This window comes from Phalacrocorax carbo, chromosome 4 (genome assembly GCF_963921805.1).
Source record: "Phalacrocorax carbo chromosome 4, bPhaCar2.1, whole genome shotgun sequence".
In the NCBI taxonomy this organism is placed as follows: Eukaryota; Metazoa; Chordata; class Aves; order Suliformes; family Phalacrocoracidae; genus Phalacrocorax; species Phalacrocorax carbo.
In genome coordinates this window covers 28965828-28982274 of record NC_087516.1, presented here as the reverse complement: position 1 = coordinate 28982274, position 16447 = coordinate 28965828, and the positions used below count along the sequence as shown (strand labels likewise).

The following is a 16447-nucleotide window of genomic DNA, read 5'->3' as shown; positions in this document are numbered from 1 at the left end:
ATTTGTTGTTCCAGTAAGACAGTCAGATCAGGATCCTGTAAGGCAGTCAGGAGATGACAATCCTGTCAAAATCTCAGGAAGCAGACTAGTAATCTGCAGAGGCCTAAATAGGGCTTTTAAAATTGGAAGCAGAACTGACTGCCTAGACAGAGTTTTTTGAAAGATAAACAGCATCAGCAAGCTAAATGGATTTCAAGCACAGCTTTAATTCTCTTTCAAAGGAATCAGCAAAGGGCACCTTAGCTGGAACAAGCTCTGAAGTACAGTCATGAAGATTTCAAGTGTACAGTAGTTTTGAAGATAATCAGGCATTTCAGTGCTGGAAGATAGTGTAGCAAGTAATGAATAAAGCCTTTTTATGTCAGCATCGGCGGTACTGTAGTCTTGGAGTCAATTACAATACCTGCTCTATATGCTGCTGTGCGATGAACTTCACCATCCTCGTTAAAATTGACCTGCATACTGATTTCCAAACCCAAACAATTGTCCCTGCAGCAGGCTTGATCAGAAGAACAAGCTGTTTATTGCCAATACCTATTGAGTGGGGGACACCGCCACCTTTCTCTTCCTTTCCCCCTCTCATCCCCTCTCCATCCCAACAGCCTGTAACAGACCAGCAACACTTCTGAGTGGATTTTACTGTAATTGATGCAGAATCCCTTGGACCTTGTATAATGGGAATTATTTGGGTCACCAAATCTTGTTCCCTAATTATAGGAATGAAAAGAAAAAAAAAAAAGATAATGTGAAACTATTCTTCTGTTCTGGCATTTTTGCTTTCAGAAACCCGGGATAACCCACTCTCTCCCATCCGTTTTGGGTGCCTGCTGTTTGAACCTTCAAGTCAGAGCTCTCTTTCCTCTCCTCTCCCACCGGCGCGGAGGGACCCTCCTGCTCCCAAACCCTCCTTGCCGGGAAATTGATCGCTGCCCCCGCCCGCCCTTGCTTTCGTCCCCCCTGTTGGGGAGCGGAGATGACTGGGACGAACGAAGACTTCGCCGCCGCGGTCACCACCGGGACGCCCCCACCTACCCACCCGCCCGCCCTCCCGCCCCGCACCTCTCCGCACCCGCACCGAGAGGCGACGGGCGCGTTTCCCGCCCCGGCCGGAGCGCGGGGCCGGGAGGGGAGCGCGGGGCGGGGCGCGGGGCCGCGGGCGGGGCGGGGGTGGGAGCGGGGAGCGGGGGGAGCGGCGGGGACCGGCGCCTGTTGCCCCGAGAGAGTTAACGGTGCGGGGAAAGTCGTCTCTCCTCCGCCCGTGCCGGGCGCCTGGCAACCGGGGCGCCGCGCATGTAGGGCCGCCGGGGGCCGCCGCCGCCGCCGCCCCCGCGCCGGGCCCCGCGTCCCCCTCCCCGCCCCGGACAAGGCGTTTAACGTGCCCAGGCGTGAAGTATGGCATGCAAAGATGGTTTCTGCCAAGGAGCCAGCCATCGCCATGTCCTCGGGTCTCTCCATCGCCCTCCTGCACTGCCTGTGCCTGGCGACGTGGTGAGTACCCCCGGCGGTGGGGGGACGGGGGGGCCCGGGTCGGCCGGTCCCGGCGCCGCTGCCCCCGCGGGCTCCCGGCGGCTCCGCTCACCCTCCCTCTTTACCTCGTAGTCTCACCGGGCCGCCGGGGCAGAGCAAAAAAGAGGAGAAATTGTGGCCGGAGAATTTCACCAGCATCCTGAACAGCCTCCTGGATGGCTATGACAACCGGCTGCGACCGGGATTCGGGGGTACGGTGGCGGCGCGGTGCCGGCGGGTGGGAGGGGGGTGCCGGGCAGCAGGGGGCAGGGGGCGCAGCGCCCGCCGCTCGTACCGACCCGTTACCGACCGAAAACGTGTGTGTCCGTTTGTGTCCGTGTCACACACACCCCCCCCCCACCCCGCCCCGGGGTCCGAGCCCTCCGGGAGGGAAGGGCCGGCAGCGAGGCAGCGCCCGGTCCCGAAAGCTCCGGGGGGGGGGGGCTGAGCGACACCCCCCCACACATACACCGTGGGGGCCCCGCTGGGGCGGTCCCGGGCTGAGCCCCCGCTTCGCGGCTCTGCCCGTACCCCGGGCTCGGGGCGCTGCCGTTGCCCTGGGGGGAACAAAAAAGCCCTGAGGCCGGTGTGCGTTGGCTTGGTGAGGATGGAGGGACCTGTCTGCATCCAGATTCCTCTGGTTCTTGGCAGTTTTTGACCCCTAAGTGCCACGGATCGGGTCCTAGGAGAAACGAGTTTACTTTTACCAGCCTAAGAGGTCAGGTCTTCGATGGGTTCTGTCCCACTGGTTAGGGCAAACCAGAGCTCCGGTGCCCGAGTACACCGGTTCTTTGCCACAGTTGCTCGAATTCCAGCTTTGATTTAGAAGTAGTAGGCTTAATTGCTGTGCAGGTATTGGAAATGGGGGAGTCTTGAATTCGCCTTCACCTGTGCTCTGCGTGTGGGCACTTTGTGCCCCTTTTGTGCCCCAGGCTGCGAAGGCGCGGGTTTGTGCTGCTGAACGAGCAGCCAGACTTGCTGTACTTTATTGGTTTGGATGTTACTGTGCAGGGACTTGGAACCAAAAATCACTGGGACCCAGACGAAATAAAAGTTTATTTGTAATCTGGAATGAAGATATTAAAAACACAGATTTGAAAGTTGTTTTTTTTTTTTTAAATTTAACAAGAAATGCTATGGTCCTTGTCATGATGCACAAGGCTATAACGAGAGTTTTATAGGCTGCTTCCTATACAGGATTGAATGAGATCCTTGCGTAGGTTTATGTTGCGAAATACTTTCTTCCTCCTCTGAAAGTACCTTCTTCATACACGTGATCCATCTACACTGACATGTGTGCCAACATGTTCCCCACATGTCCTCTACAGTGCTCACATGCGTGATCGTGATTGTTCAAGGACAACACCTGGCATCGCTGATCACGCCTTTATTATTTTGAGTGTATGGAATAAATGAGGTCTTCTATAAGTTAGCTTGCACATTCAGTGAGAAGGAAGCTAAATTTGTTAGCACCCAGAGGAATCATTGGGAACCGCTAGCCTTTTGCAATTTAGTCTCTGCGGAGAGGTTACAGACATTTCTGCACGCTTACAAGAGATGTGCTATGTTTGGCATCATTTTAGGTTGAATGCCAACTAATTAGTCATCTATCAAAGATGCTTTCTGAGCATTATCAGATTTCCAAAATTAAACAACTACTAAATATGTAATATGACATAGAGTTTATGTTGCTTTTTCTTTTAATACAGTTGTCCTTCTCAGGATATTTTGCAAGAGTAGATCTTTTTCCCCCAATAACTGTTGCAGACTTTCAGCAAAATGCTATCAAGGAGAAAAAGTTCATTGCGTCTCCCTGAACTTTTGAACTTTAATAATCACAATATTGAAGTAAATGATAGATGGAGGAAAAAACATTCAGATTTCAGCCTGGGGAAAACACTTCTAGGTGAATATTTCACAAAATGGGTATTATATTCATTCTTGCTGCTTCTTCCTTATGACGTCTAAGCCACTCATCTTTGAGTTTTGAACTTGTAAGTAACACATGGGGAAGAAAATTGCTTCATTTCTGAAAATGATACCTGCCTCCCTAGCTCTTTACAGCAAAAGTTATCTTCGCATATTTGACAAGAACAGCTTTTAGAAAAAAAAACAACAATCTGAAAACAAAACAAACAAACCCTCACCACCACCCCCCACCACCCCCTCTGCAAAAGCCAATTCCAAAACCAGCCAAAGAAAGTAGTTTCTGCAATTGGTCAGATCTGACTTTTTGACATTACTCAGAGTAAATAACTGTGGGTTAGTTATTAAAATATACACTATCCAAATCCAGTTTTCCCTATTTTTTTTTACTGATAAATCTTTATGGTAAATGGGACTTGCATCTTAAAAGTGTCACTCACTAGTTTATAGCATAGCAAACAAAATGTCAGAGGGGATGGGAGTATTTAGAGATGGAAAGTATAGTGTGTTTTGGTAACGTTAAACGTCACTTTCTGATGAACAGCAGAATATTTATTTTTGTTTTATTCTTGAAGCTGATTCACCATCTAGTTTTCACGTGGCTCGAAAAGAAACGAAGGTTTTATTTTAAGAACAAAAATCTGCACAGAGGTCTGACTGTGCTGATTTTAAACTTCAAATCAACGAAAACATTTCTAATTCTGGCACAAATGATGTTTAAAATCAGACTTGGGGAGGTAGCCAAATTCTGAATTTTGCTGGCATCTTCCAGAGTTGCCACAAATAACAATTCATGAAGATTTTTTGCATGCAGAACAAAGTAGAAAATGTTAGATTATGGAGCTTTCCTAAAACTGGATCTAAATTCTCCACGCTATCATTAATTAGCACAATTTTTTGGTAGTTACAGAGGAGAAGTTAAATTGCCTGAGCATGCTTACAAATTGGAAGTTGTCTCCCAGGAGGGTTTTGAACTTCAGTGGAGTATATGGAAGCTTGTCTTGGTACTTCTTACGCAGGAGCATGGCGTATGTTGAGGGTTAATAGAAGAATGAAGGTCCCCATGGCATTTGATTGGCACCTTGCGTTACAAACTCACTTTATTAAATGGTTTTAAAAAACCTAACAAGTTGCTGTCACTTACTAAGCACTGTGAGGTTTGGTAGTGTAATAAGCAAAACCAGAAGGGTTTATGAAAAAAGGTTATTATATACCATTAAAGTGGAAGTTCCCATTAAGTTTGGGGGGTGGAGGAGAAGGAAATTAAAGAAGCGGGAGAGAAGCAGAGAGATTTCACCTAGAAATTTAATGAAACAGCAGAATGGGCAGGTTTGTGTAGGAAAGAAGAAATAAACCCAAGTGCTGTCAGGAATACTTTAAATGCATGAGAGTTTTGAATTTCAGCAGAGGGAAGGTATTTAGGGACTAATGAATAAAGTAAGGCTGTATGACGTTTGAAAATAGTGTGGTGGAAATGAAGTCAGTTTTGTTCCCTACACTGTATGCTCCATGTTACCATTATCCCGAATTTCAGAATGCAATTTGTAACGTGTGGGGATTTCCAGGTCAAAACCCCTCTGTAATCTAACAGATGACAAGAACAGGGTGTTTACAGGTGCCACTTGTAGTGTGATGAATTAAAAGCATTATCTGCTGGAAAACTTCAAGAGTGTTACCACAGTGCTGTTTTGATTCGGCTGGAAGACTTTGAAGCAAAAGCATTTCTGGTTAGACCCTGACTCCGGTTTTCATGTGCTTTTAAAAGTTTTGGGTATAACACAAAGGGAAACTATAGAAAGTTCGAAATACTGGATTTTCTTTGAAAATCATCTTGTTACATTTCTACTGGTGATTAGTTTCAAAGGGACAGTAGAAGTCCAGATGGCTTTTTGAGAAGAGCACTATTCACTTGAACTGAAAGGCCTGGGTCTCATTTGCCATTTTGAACACTTGCATGGTTTCAGACTTTACCTGAGCAACTCTTGACGTAAGTAAGGGCCCGTGAGATCCAGTTCAAACCTGTATTGGATTGTAACTTTAAAAAATATAAGTGTCTTTGAAAATTTCATGATACAGTAACTCTTCACGCTTAAGACTGCACTTACAGAAGTAAGAAAGAATGGAAGGACTGAAACTGGTGAGGGCAGCATCTCAGTGTGCTGTCACGTTTCTGCTAATTTTAATGAATTGTGCCTTTTAGAGAACATCTCATCTCTGGCGTCTTGCTTTTAACAGCCAATTGTATGGCCAGACCAAAGGCAGAAGGTGGCGTGTGCTTGCCTCCTGCCTATGGCTCTTAGGTTGACTGCAAAACTTGCTGATATTAGCTCTAAACAGGCTGACAGTATCATCCACAGCGTGTTGCTGGCCCATTATGGTGTGCTTGCCCATCAGTTGGTGAAAACTGGAGCTCTCTCTCCTCTTGGGTTCTGTTATTTGTGTGAGGTAGAGTCTGGCGTGAGCTGCAAGACTCTCTATCAGCTAGCGAAATGGTGATAGCCCCGTGGCCGCCTGTTTAGAAGTTGTCACGTGCGCTGGCTCATGAGTAGAAGGAGCAGGACTATGTTAATTCATTTTCCTTTTTCTTTCCTTCCTCTTGTCATATTCTTTCTCATGATCTTGTACCTGTGCAGCAGAGTAGTTGGTGGAGTTAAATATGTTGGTCATCGTCTCTTCTAAGAAGGGTAGGAGAGGGCCTCTCTGCCCCTTCTAGGCTGTGTGAAGCTCAGCTGATGAACAGCATTTCTGAAGACCCATTTCCTGTCAGTGCAGGAGGTATGACTTTAGTCAGAGAATACACACAGAATACATTTGAAGAGCAAAGACTATTTTCTGTTTTTAGAGGAGAGGAAAATAGCTATGTGATTATCTGCTCTTATTAGGAATTCACACGTACCTTCAAGGTTCCATTGCTGACATAATAGATGTCGCATTTTATTTATTTTTTAGATTGCAAATGGGCTTAAATGAGCACTGTAAAGTGAAGCTGATCCTTTTTCTTTCAGGCAGTTGTCCAGTCTTCCTCAGCTAGATGACTCAAAGGCTTAACAGGATATGGTGTTAGATACCTGTAGTTGACTGATTTGAATTTGGCCCAGGTTAGTAATGCTTGAAGTCATTACCATCTGTCTGTTGTTCAGTGACCTATATAAAATTAGCTGATATTCTTAGTCCAGTTCTTAGTGGACAGGTGTCCACATCATGAAAACTGGCACCAGTATCAAGCTTGTTGGCTGCCTCAACAGAGATTATCTGCTGACCAACAGGCAAAGAAACACAAGTAATCTCATTTCTGGAGGTATGTTTTTTCCTTTTCAGGGTTCAGACATGCTGATGGATGAACATACGTAGAGACAAAAGCCATTGTGTGTGTTGTATTTGTCTTTTGGTGGGGAATGTAGCCCACGTGTTTGAATACCACACTAATTTGTAAAAAAATGCCCTACCTAGTTGTTCTGGCTTCCTAACAGAAATCTTACATATAGCAGGTGTCCTCAGCTGTTCTTTCTGATAGAATGAAACAAGAGAACATACTTCATATGATGGCTTTTTTTTTTTCTTTCTTTCTTTCTTTCTTTCTTTCTTCTTTTTTTCCTTCACTTAAAAGATATCAACCCTATCCAGGCAGCAAGAATTTGGAAAGAGAAAGCACCAAATCTTTCACATGTAGTTATATTTAAAAAAAAAAAAAATCTGTAGCAATTACTTTTTTTTTTTTAGATGTAGCTGTAGGAACCGATATAATTTCATGTGGTTTATGTATCCTGGGACTGATCTCATAATAGCAGCAATAACTGCACTTAGCATTTAAATTGTACTTTGTATGTTGAAACCTTTGTACAGACTTGTTTGCTGATGTTCCTGATTGGTTGTGTGACTCCTGACGGCAAAATTTGCAATATACAGAAAGCCTGTGCAGGATTTGACTGTTTACATACAGTGGGGATCTCTACAGTGACAGTTGCCTATGGAGACGCGGGGATAATGGAGCCCGAAGTCTTTCGGTGGGAGCTCTGCTGCAGTTCAACCCATATGTTGGCATAAAATGCATGGGAGAGCTGTCTTATGTTCCTCTTCACAAGGTTAGGGCCTGGCACCGCTTCTTCAGCCCACATGTAACATCTCTATCTAACATTGAACTATTCTGGCTTATTGCAGGGGTTGCTTTTAATCCTGCCTGAGCTTCTTTAAAGTATATTATCTTGCAAGCAGTGATTCAGACTTAAATGTTCCCACTGCAGTGTGTAGGACTCTCCTCCTATTCCATTGACATAAAAATACACACCAGTATGTTATAAATAGTTCTTCAGCGCTCCTGAAGATTTATGGTGGATAGATGCTTTCTGAACATCCATTGAGGGATAAGCCCAAATGGTCATATTTAAAGTTAATTGGCCCTTCTTACAACTCGCTGCATTTCACGGCCAGTATTAGAGTGTTAAGGATTCTAATAGGATCTTCTGCTTGTGGACCCTGAGTCGATTAAGTGCAGCAACACCTTCATTTTGGAGGGCTGCTTAAATCACCAGTAAAAGTAGGTTAGGTGACTACAGATCACCTCCTCGTTGACAGGAATTCCCACGGTTAATAACAGGCTTTTTTTTTAAAAAAAACCAAAAAAAAAAAAAAAAGCATGAGTCACTAATTTGTACCCCTACTATTGTTACCTGTTGGAGTTATGTTTTCTTCTAGAACAAGAAGAATAGGGATGGGTTTTGGTGTCACCACAGATGCTCCTGGGTTGGTATTAAGTACTGGGATGTGCGAGAAAATCCAAGATTTGGCCTTAAGAGCTGTGAACTGACAATGTAGGTGGAAGATGTGGAGCACAACAGGAAAAGCTTTAGAGGGATAATCAGCTTCACTGGCCCTTCCTGCTGTCTTCACTCCTACGAAATACTTACTGTTTGACCAAGGTTTTGGATGCAAAGCAAGGATTGGCATGTCAGTACTAGCTGGGTAACCGTTATGATGCCTAAAATATTTCTAGAACTTCATTCATCTGCCATTTTCTAGTGGCCTAAAATGTGATTTTACCATTTGTTTTGTCACTGTACTGCCATCATGTCAGGCAAGAAACCAAAAATAAACTTTAATTTCAATCTTATTTTGTGGCTTCGTTATTGTCTGAGAGTTCTTGCTTCCTTCTTTCTCGTGGGTCCCGCTGATAAATAAAGGTTTGAGAGCACAATAACAGTTACAGAAGGATGAACTCAAGCATAGTTCTAGTCCTGTGCTGCTATAGGATTTCTAATAGCATTAAATCATAGGCTTGCTGATTTGGCGATTAGCTTCTTGGTCTTAGCTCTCCCCTTCTTTCTGAGAAACTCCCAAAAATAAGCTTGCAAAAAAATCTCTGAACGCTTATTGCCAATGAAGCAGTAATCATTTAATAAAACAAAAGAAATCAATGCCTGAGGAGAAGCAGCTCATGTCTGTGGGAAGAATCTGTCCCTTTGCTCAACTTGTTATGATTATAAAATTACAGTGTTCTGAGAGCTAACGAAAAGGAGGTATTGCCAAAGGAAAGCAGGTAAAGGCTTGGGTTTTTGGTTTGTTTTTTTTTTTTTTTTTTTTTTAGGAATATTCATATTTAGAACTACCAAATAAAGCAGTTCCTGAAAGGGTTTTGGGAAAGAAATCCTGAAAGGGATTCAGGAACTGAGTGCAATATTCAGTGTTCTCTTATTATTGAGTAATAGAGGCTAATTCCTACATTTTCATATTAGAGCTATGTGGGAAAATTACTTTTTAATTTCTATAGAACTTGATTTCAGAAATGTTTCCAGTTCAGGTGAAATAAATACATAAATACTTAAACCAACCCTAGATAAATTACAGTCTTGGGATTATGGGAGGTCAGATATGATTGGATCTCTTCTATTTCTATGTACAAGTATGATTGGGCTTTTCTCCCCTGTTTTCTAACACTGCAGATTAATGTCTCCACTTTCAGTATCTTGATAGCTCTAGTATGAGTTTTTCCACTCTCTTGGACCTCTTCTGCTCTCCAGAAATAATTCTGTTCAGGAAATGTCGTCAGATTACAATGTCAGTAAAATGAGCGGTCTAACCACTCATGGATTTGCCTGACCTAAAGAACACTTCGTTATTTGTAGGAAGGGGAGCAGCTTGCCATTTGACATGTTTAGAGAGCAACCCATTGCAAAACAAACAGCATGGTATGAAAGTATGTTATCTGGAACTTGGGAGCTTCTTCTTAAAACGCCTTCAAGACAGACATGCCAAACATTCCAACTTTCCAGGGACCACTGAGCTACCAACTGTTGTAGGGTGATTTTTCTTTAGGTTTTATCTCTGAAAAATGTCCTTCTGTGAAACTGTTAACTTCCAGCAAAGTTGGGTTTTTGACATTTAACTGAAAAATTCTTAGCTGTTCTTCTCTACATAACTTGCAAACTGTTTAGTGAAATAATTTTACATGGTTTTATTTTACTTTCTGTTCGCAGTTTGACACTTGTTCTAGGTGCAAGAAGTATAGGTTCCCTGTTTTCCAGTTGCTTATTTCTTTTTTTCCTTTTAACATTTGATTCGAAGTGACATCTGTGAACAGTGATTTTAAAATTTTTTTTCTTTCCAAGAGGGACATATTCTTCTGCTAACAGTCTTAAGTCTTTCCTCCTTTCATTTTTAGATTGTATATACTATGCTAAAGCCTGAATTAACAGATTCAAGCCACTTATCCACTTTAGAAATTTGAGTGGTAGGGGTTTAGAAACTGTGGTTGTGAATTTTTTTTTTCCAAAAAGATACTGTTTGGTAGGACTATCAGTAGATTTTCTTTCTTTTTTTTTTTTCTTTTATTTTTTTTTCTTTACAATGTGAATTAATTACCTGAATTAAACCATTAACTAATGCTTTGATCACCAAATCATCATAATAACTGGTAATGATTAGCAGCTTTCTAGCTTTGTACATTGGGAACAGACCTAAATCCCAGTGGAATTAATTAGTGCATATGTTCTTTGGTTTAAGGGGAACCGTAGAGTGTGCTGTAGAGTGAACGCCCGTCTGAAATTTCCGGGTGTTTTGCACTGTAGTAAAGAAAATGATATGTTAAAGTGAAACTGCTTTCTCTGGTTGCTGTGTGGCACCCAGCTGTGAGAGCAGAAGACCTCTGCTTGGTACACTGTTTCGAAGTGTCCTAAACATCTATAGTTCTTTCAAGACAAGCTTTGTGGTAGCATCTGAACCTAGGTTCAGACCCTCAAAAATGCTTATCAAACTTTTATTTTGATTGTTAGTATTAAAACACTTAAGTGCGCCTCAGGATATGGATACGGTTCTTGATACTGCAGTACTAAAATTGCCTAGTGCATGGCATGCTAATACCTGTAGTCCAGTTACTAACATTTGGTTCTATTGGTACTAACAAATGCCTTGGGGAACGTGGGTTTCCTGAATTTGGTGCTTGTTGTTAATTAGCATGGTGTTTTCAGTGAGCCTTTTAATTTTTGACATCTGTTTTCTTATCTGTTGAGTCAACATTGGTTTTCTGAATGGGGGTTTGCATGGAAATGCTGCTTTTACTTATGTGGTAAAGGTAACTGAGCAGTGCTTGTTATTAGAGACTTATCTGAAATGACCTGTATTTGCGTTTTCCTCTTGCGTGTCCACAGAACCCTCAAAGCAATAACTGTTCATGTGCCACGATCATTTATGGGAATTGTTGACCTGCAAAATTCACATTTTCTTGCTCACTTCCTTTTCATACATTAGGTCCTGTTACTGAAGTCAAAACAGATATATATGTCACCAGTTTTGGACCTGTTTCTGATGTAGAAATGGTAGGTATTTCTGGGATTAAAATGCCATTTCCTGGTTCTGAGAAACCATTAACTGCAGTAAAGAGTGGATGCTTCATCTGTACTGTTCTGTCAATCATGCAAAGTAGGCAAGATTAGTAACAGCTTAATTTACAGGTTATAATTAGATACATCAGGCCTGATTCTGGTCACACTTTCACTGTTTTTTGGCTGGCTTAAGAAATTAACTTCATAGGATTTAAAACAGGCTTTCATGGTGTAGGGGCAGACTCAGGCCTTGTGGGGAGCATCTAAGTCTGCTGTGGGAAATGTGTAATATATTTTGAATTGCTTTTCCTTTCTGAAGCTTGTGTTATTCTCAGGTGAATAATTATGACATCATTTAACAAATACTTGTTGACGTTTTCATTTCAGTTGAATGCCCTCTCCTGATCTTTGTACCCCTTTTAGCATCACTTTCAGCAAATCTTTGACTGATAAGAGTTTTCATAAGTGTCTGCAGAAATTGAACGTCAAAGTGACATGCATGAAATAGTCACTGAAGAGAAATGTTACATTTGCACATGCTGCTATTTGTGCCTGAACAGCATCTGAATTCATTTGAGGTCAAATCCAGCAGAACTCTCATCAACTTCTATGATCTAGAGCTATATCCTTAAATCACACAATAGTTTCTCTTTTTATAAAATATCCAAGAAATCACATGGAAGTAACAGCCATATGTGCATTATATGTTTGTACTGAACTTCGTTAAGGGAAAGGCAGTTGCAGGGCAGTAACTTCCTTCCCATCCAGTGCTGTTGTGCACTTCGTGGTGCACCTGATTTGGTTCTGTCATGTGGAAAGGTATGTGATAGCAAGATATTTTTTCAAGGGCTAGATTCGTGACAGCAGTCTCATGTTGAAATGCATCTTACCCCTTCAGTGGTTGTCATGTTCAGTGTGATGAGGGGTACAAGAACCTGGTCCCAAGGAAATCTAGTAATGTGTGTCTCAAATCTAAAATGAGGGCTGCATGGCATCATCTCTCAGGTTTCAGTGAAGCATTTGACATGGTGCCACTTGGGAAATTATTATTTATATTGGAGAAGGCAGGAGTGAGAACATGGACTGAAGGTAGGTAAGGAACTGGCAGAAGGAGAGTTTACAGGAGATGTTTCCCCTTTCATCATTAGGGATTAGTTAGGAGGCTATTCAGGGATCCATAAATTGGTTTTGGAATGAATCTATCCATTAGTGATCCAGTGTAATCTGAATGCGGCTGCACTCCTAAAACTCACTGAAACAGCAAAGTGTGATGTAGTCTTGGTGCAGGGGATGATCAGAATATCTTTATAGAGCTGGGTTACTTTGGTACCCGGTGTAATGAAAAGGGACAAAACCTCATATTACAAAATCTGTCGCATAGAACTGCTAGTTACGGTCTATGAAGTCACCAGCAAGAAATGACACTAGAAAAGAGACTTTTCACAGGTTAACTATAAACCACAGTGGAGGATGCAGCCATGGAAAATAAGACAGATATAATTCTAAGATGCATTGCACTAGTAGACATGCCTACTTGCCCATGCAAATAGATACGGCCATACAAGTAGTTTCGATGGTAACATCATGCAGAAGAGTTTGAAATAAAGGCAGAAAACATTGTGTAGCTTAACAACAAAATCACAACTGTAAGTTAGAAAGGAATTACAACTTTCTGTGTTACCTTTTTCAATGCCGCGTGATGCTTTTTTTGGTGAAATGCATTATCTTCCAGATACGAGAAATGCATTCCTTCATCCATTCCTTCACATATGATTTCTCATGACATGCCTGTGTCTGCAGTTCTGCAGCTGTTGTTTGCATGTTTTCTTTGGGGCATCTGAATGGCTTTTCTGAGGAAGTTAATGGGGCAGTTACATAGTTAAAAACAAATACATTTATATGCACATTTATCCATGTTTTGTGGGCATGGCAAAGGAAATATTTAGCTGTCCTCATTTAAAAGCTTGCTTTCCATCAGTTGAAATTAAATTTTCTTTCCTGACTTTAAAGTGGAAGTAATCGTTTGCCCAGGTATTTTTAATTTACCCCGCAGCAGAAAATCCATGGATATCCTTTCTTTGAAAATCTGTTGGCATTTATTGTTAGAGATCATTTTGTTTCCAGTTATATGCTTGACTACAAATTCAATTGCCTGCTTCCTGCAACCTAATTATTAGTTATTCCTTAACGATTGAATATGTGTAGCAATTTATTGATACGACTAATGTGGGAAATTAAGCTATTAAGAAGTACACAGCACACTTTAATTGGTGGAAATACGTTTGTGTAGTGGACTAAGCATTTTATTTACTACTGATTTCTTTGCTCCTAAGGGATTTCTTTTTTTACAGGAAACACTTATACGTGCAAATGTGATTTTGTTTTTCTGCAATTTAATACAGGAGTATACAATGGATGTGTTCTTCCGTCAGACATGGGTAGACAAAAGATTAAAATATGATGGCCCTATTGAAATTTTAAGACTTAATAACTTGATGGTTTCGAAGGTGTGGACTCCCGACACTTTCTTCAGGAATGGGAAAAAGTCTGTTGCACATAATATGACAGCCCCAAATAAACTCTTCAGAATAATGAGAAATGGCACCATCCTGTACACAATGAGGTATCTAACTTGTCTGTTCAGCTTCTTACAATTACTGTATGCAAAAAGTTATACTGCCTAGACAAAATGGCAACCAGAGACTATTTAATTTGTTCCATTATAGGCTTACAATAAGTGCAGAGTGTCCCATGAGATTAGTGGATTTTCCCATGGATGGTCATGCTTGTCCTCTCAAATTTGGGAGTTGTAAGTTGCAATTATGAAATTTCTTGTAAATACAGAATTTAAATGGTAGAAGTAGATTTTGAACAACTACTAAACTTTCTGAATATTAGTCTTGATACACAATCCTTATGCAGACAAAACTCCTGTTAACTTCCTTGGGAATTTTATTTAAGGCCTGAAAAATTAAACCCAGGCAGAGAATTGAAAAGCAGTCAGTGATTCAGCTGTTATGTTAAACCCCACTATTCTGGCTACACAGTTGCTTGAAATACATAGTTTTTCTTGATTCTTAGGGAGGAATTAAATACTCAGTGAGAAATTCGCCGGAGAAGACAAAGGGTGGGATCCATCTCACCTTCCAACTGCCAGGTAAAAGGCACCTAGGGAAGCAAGTTTTTTTACTTTCTCTAGAGTCAGTGGAGACACATTGACATCCTAAGTTAGATGTGTGGGTTACGAATAAAGATTTGATCTTGAGTTTGATTTGTCTATCTATTATGTCCTGGCCTATGATGGGAGTCTGCATGGCAAGTTTAGATAATTTTCAGACTGGTGTGAGGAATCTTAGTGCAGGTGACTTTCGCTTTGAAATCAGATATAGACTTTTGGATAACCTCCAAACTTTGGCCAGAAGGAACATTTTTGGGACCTATTGCATAACAACCAAGGGAGGTAGCTATGATTCCCTGATTTGAATTCTCAACAGAGACCTCTGAGACCACCTGGAGATGGTTGGTGCACTCCATTAACTATGTTGTCACTTTTCTAAGCTTTCTCAGTTGCCAACTTCTCTGCTTTACACTCCGGTGTAGTCAGTGGCTGGACATTAATCTGTTTCCCTTGACCCCAGAGCTCTCAAGTTAGAAACGTCTGGAAGCTACTCATAGTCTTTCCTTAGCATAAATTTAGCTTATACAGCTGGGTAGTCAACCAAAAGGGGAATATTAAAGACATTGCTCTGATACAGTTTTTCATCCCTGTTACAGTGAGACTGGCGACCAGGTGCTGACAGAGTTGGCTTTGGTACCAGCTGTATGACAGGGCAGCTTCAATAGTGGGGGCTTCTCCACAGGCGTATTTCTTCAGGCAAAATCACCAGCCAGCAGAAATTGCGCTTGACACTAATCTGATATCTTCCTCACTGAAACTTAAAATAAGATATAACCATTCTAAATGCAAGGCTGATTTAATTTATTTTTAACAGGAGTTTGGGCTGTGTAGGGATTGAATGCTAGCCCTAAGTTACGTCTTTTGTATTGAATGTAAAATGCTTCTTTGGGCATGCTTATTTTTGGGCTATTGTGAATATTTTACTGACCTCTGGTTTCTGGCAAATATTTTAAACACAAGTTTAAAATATAGTTTTTCATATAATATTGGTTTTAGTGTGATCATTCTTTTCTGTAAAGAAATGTGTACCCAGTCTTCAAAATGTATCCTCCTTCTACATGCTCTTTTATATATATTAGTATATTTTAATGACAAAATTTTAGATAGAAATTTCTAAACTAATTTAAAGATAACATTTACATGCCCAATAAGGGCTGATCCAGAAGGAACTTGTGTTTAGACTTCACACTCAAATGTGAAGTGAATTTGTGTGTGACTCTTGACATATGACCTTAGCTCCTATTTATTCTCCTACGAGGGTGGCTTTTGGGGGTAGCTTAACATGAAGGGTATCTTCTAAAGCTGTTAGTCTTGCTGTTTGATTTCAGTAGGTTTGGACTGGGCTCTTAGTAAGGTGTGAGAAGAAGTTTCCTATTTATGCAAACTGATGATGTGTTGTAGATGCTTATCCAAAGAGTGAAATGATTTATACCTGGACAAAAGGACCTGAGAAGTCAGTGGAAGTTCCTGAGGAGTCTTCCAGTTTAGTTCAGTATGACCTGCTCGGGCATACGGTATCCACTGAAACCATTAAATCTATTACAGGTAGGAATCTTGTCAGTAAAAATCAACTTGAGGTAAAACTAACCCTGTAACATTGCCCAAGGCTTTTTTTTCTTTCCTTCCTGAAAGGTATTCTACTGAATGTCATATTAAGGGCTGAGAGCATAAATCTGAATTAGGTTTCTGTCCTTCAGATTTACATTTGCAGATTCATTACAGTAGATTGCTACGGTCTTTCAGAAAGCTAGAATGAGATCATTACTCCGAGGGACAAAATGAGCATTTAATCACTGCTTAAAATGCAGTTTGAAGAGTCAAGAGGATGCCTGGGTGAGGAAGTAATTTCTCAGCACTGTATCCACATTATGTGCAAAAGACTTCCTTTGTTTGGCGGTGCAAACAGCTCGGGATAGAAGTACAGCATACAGAATGGGTTATTAAAGCCATAAAAACCCTCTAGTCAGATAAGGATAGGCACAAATGCATTAGTCACAATAGATACTTCTGCTGATTTGTGCTG

General features: G+C 41.4%; 1 protein-coding gene across 1 annotated transcript in view; it reads left to right on the top strand.

The window, feature by feature from the left end:
* The first annotated feature begins 1180 nt into the window (after positions 1-1180).
* Positions 1181-16447, top strand: part of GABRA4 (gamma-aminobutyric acid type A receptor subunit alpha4) — a 47749-nt gene continuing 32482 nt past the window's right edge. The window contains exons 1-6 of the mRNA XM_064449373.1: positions 1181-1488; positions 1600-1718; positions 11173-11240; positions 13649-13869; positions 13973-14055; positions 15826-15969. Coding sequence (XP_064305443.1) covers positions 1406-1488; positions 1600-1718; positions 11173-11240; positions 13649-13869; positions 13973-14055; positions 15826-15969 — 718 coding nt within the window. The 5' untranslated portion in view covers positions 1181-1405. The remainder of the gene's footprint in view (positions 1489-1599; positions 1719-11172; positions 11241-13648; positions 13870-13972; positions 14056-15825; positions 15970-16447) is intronic.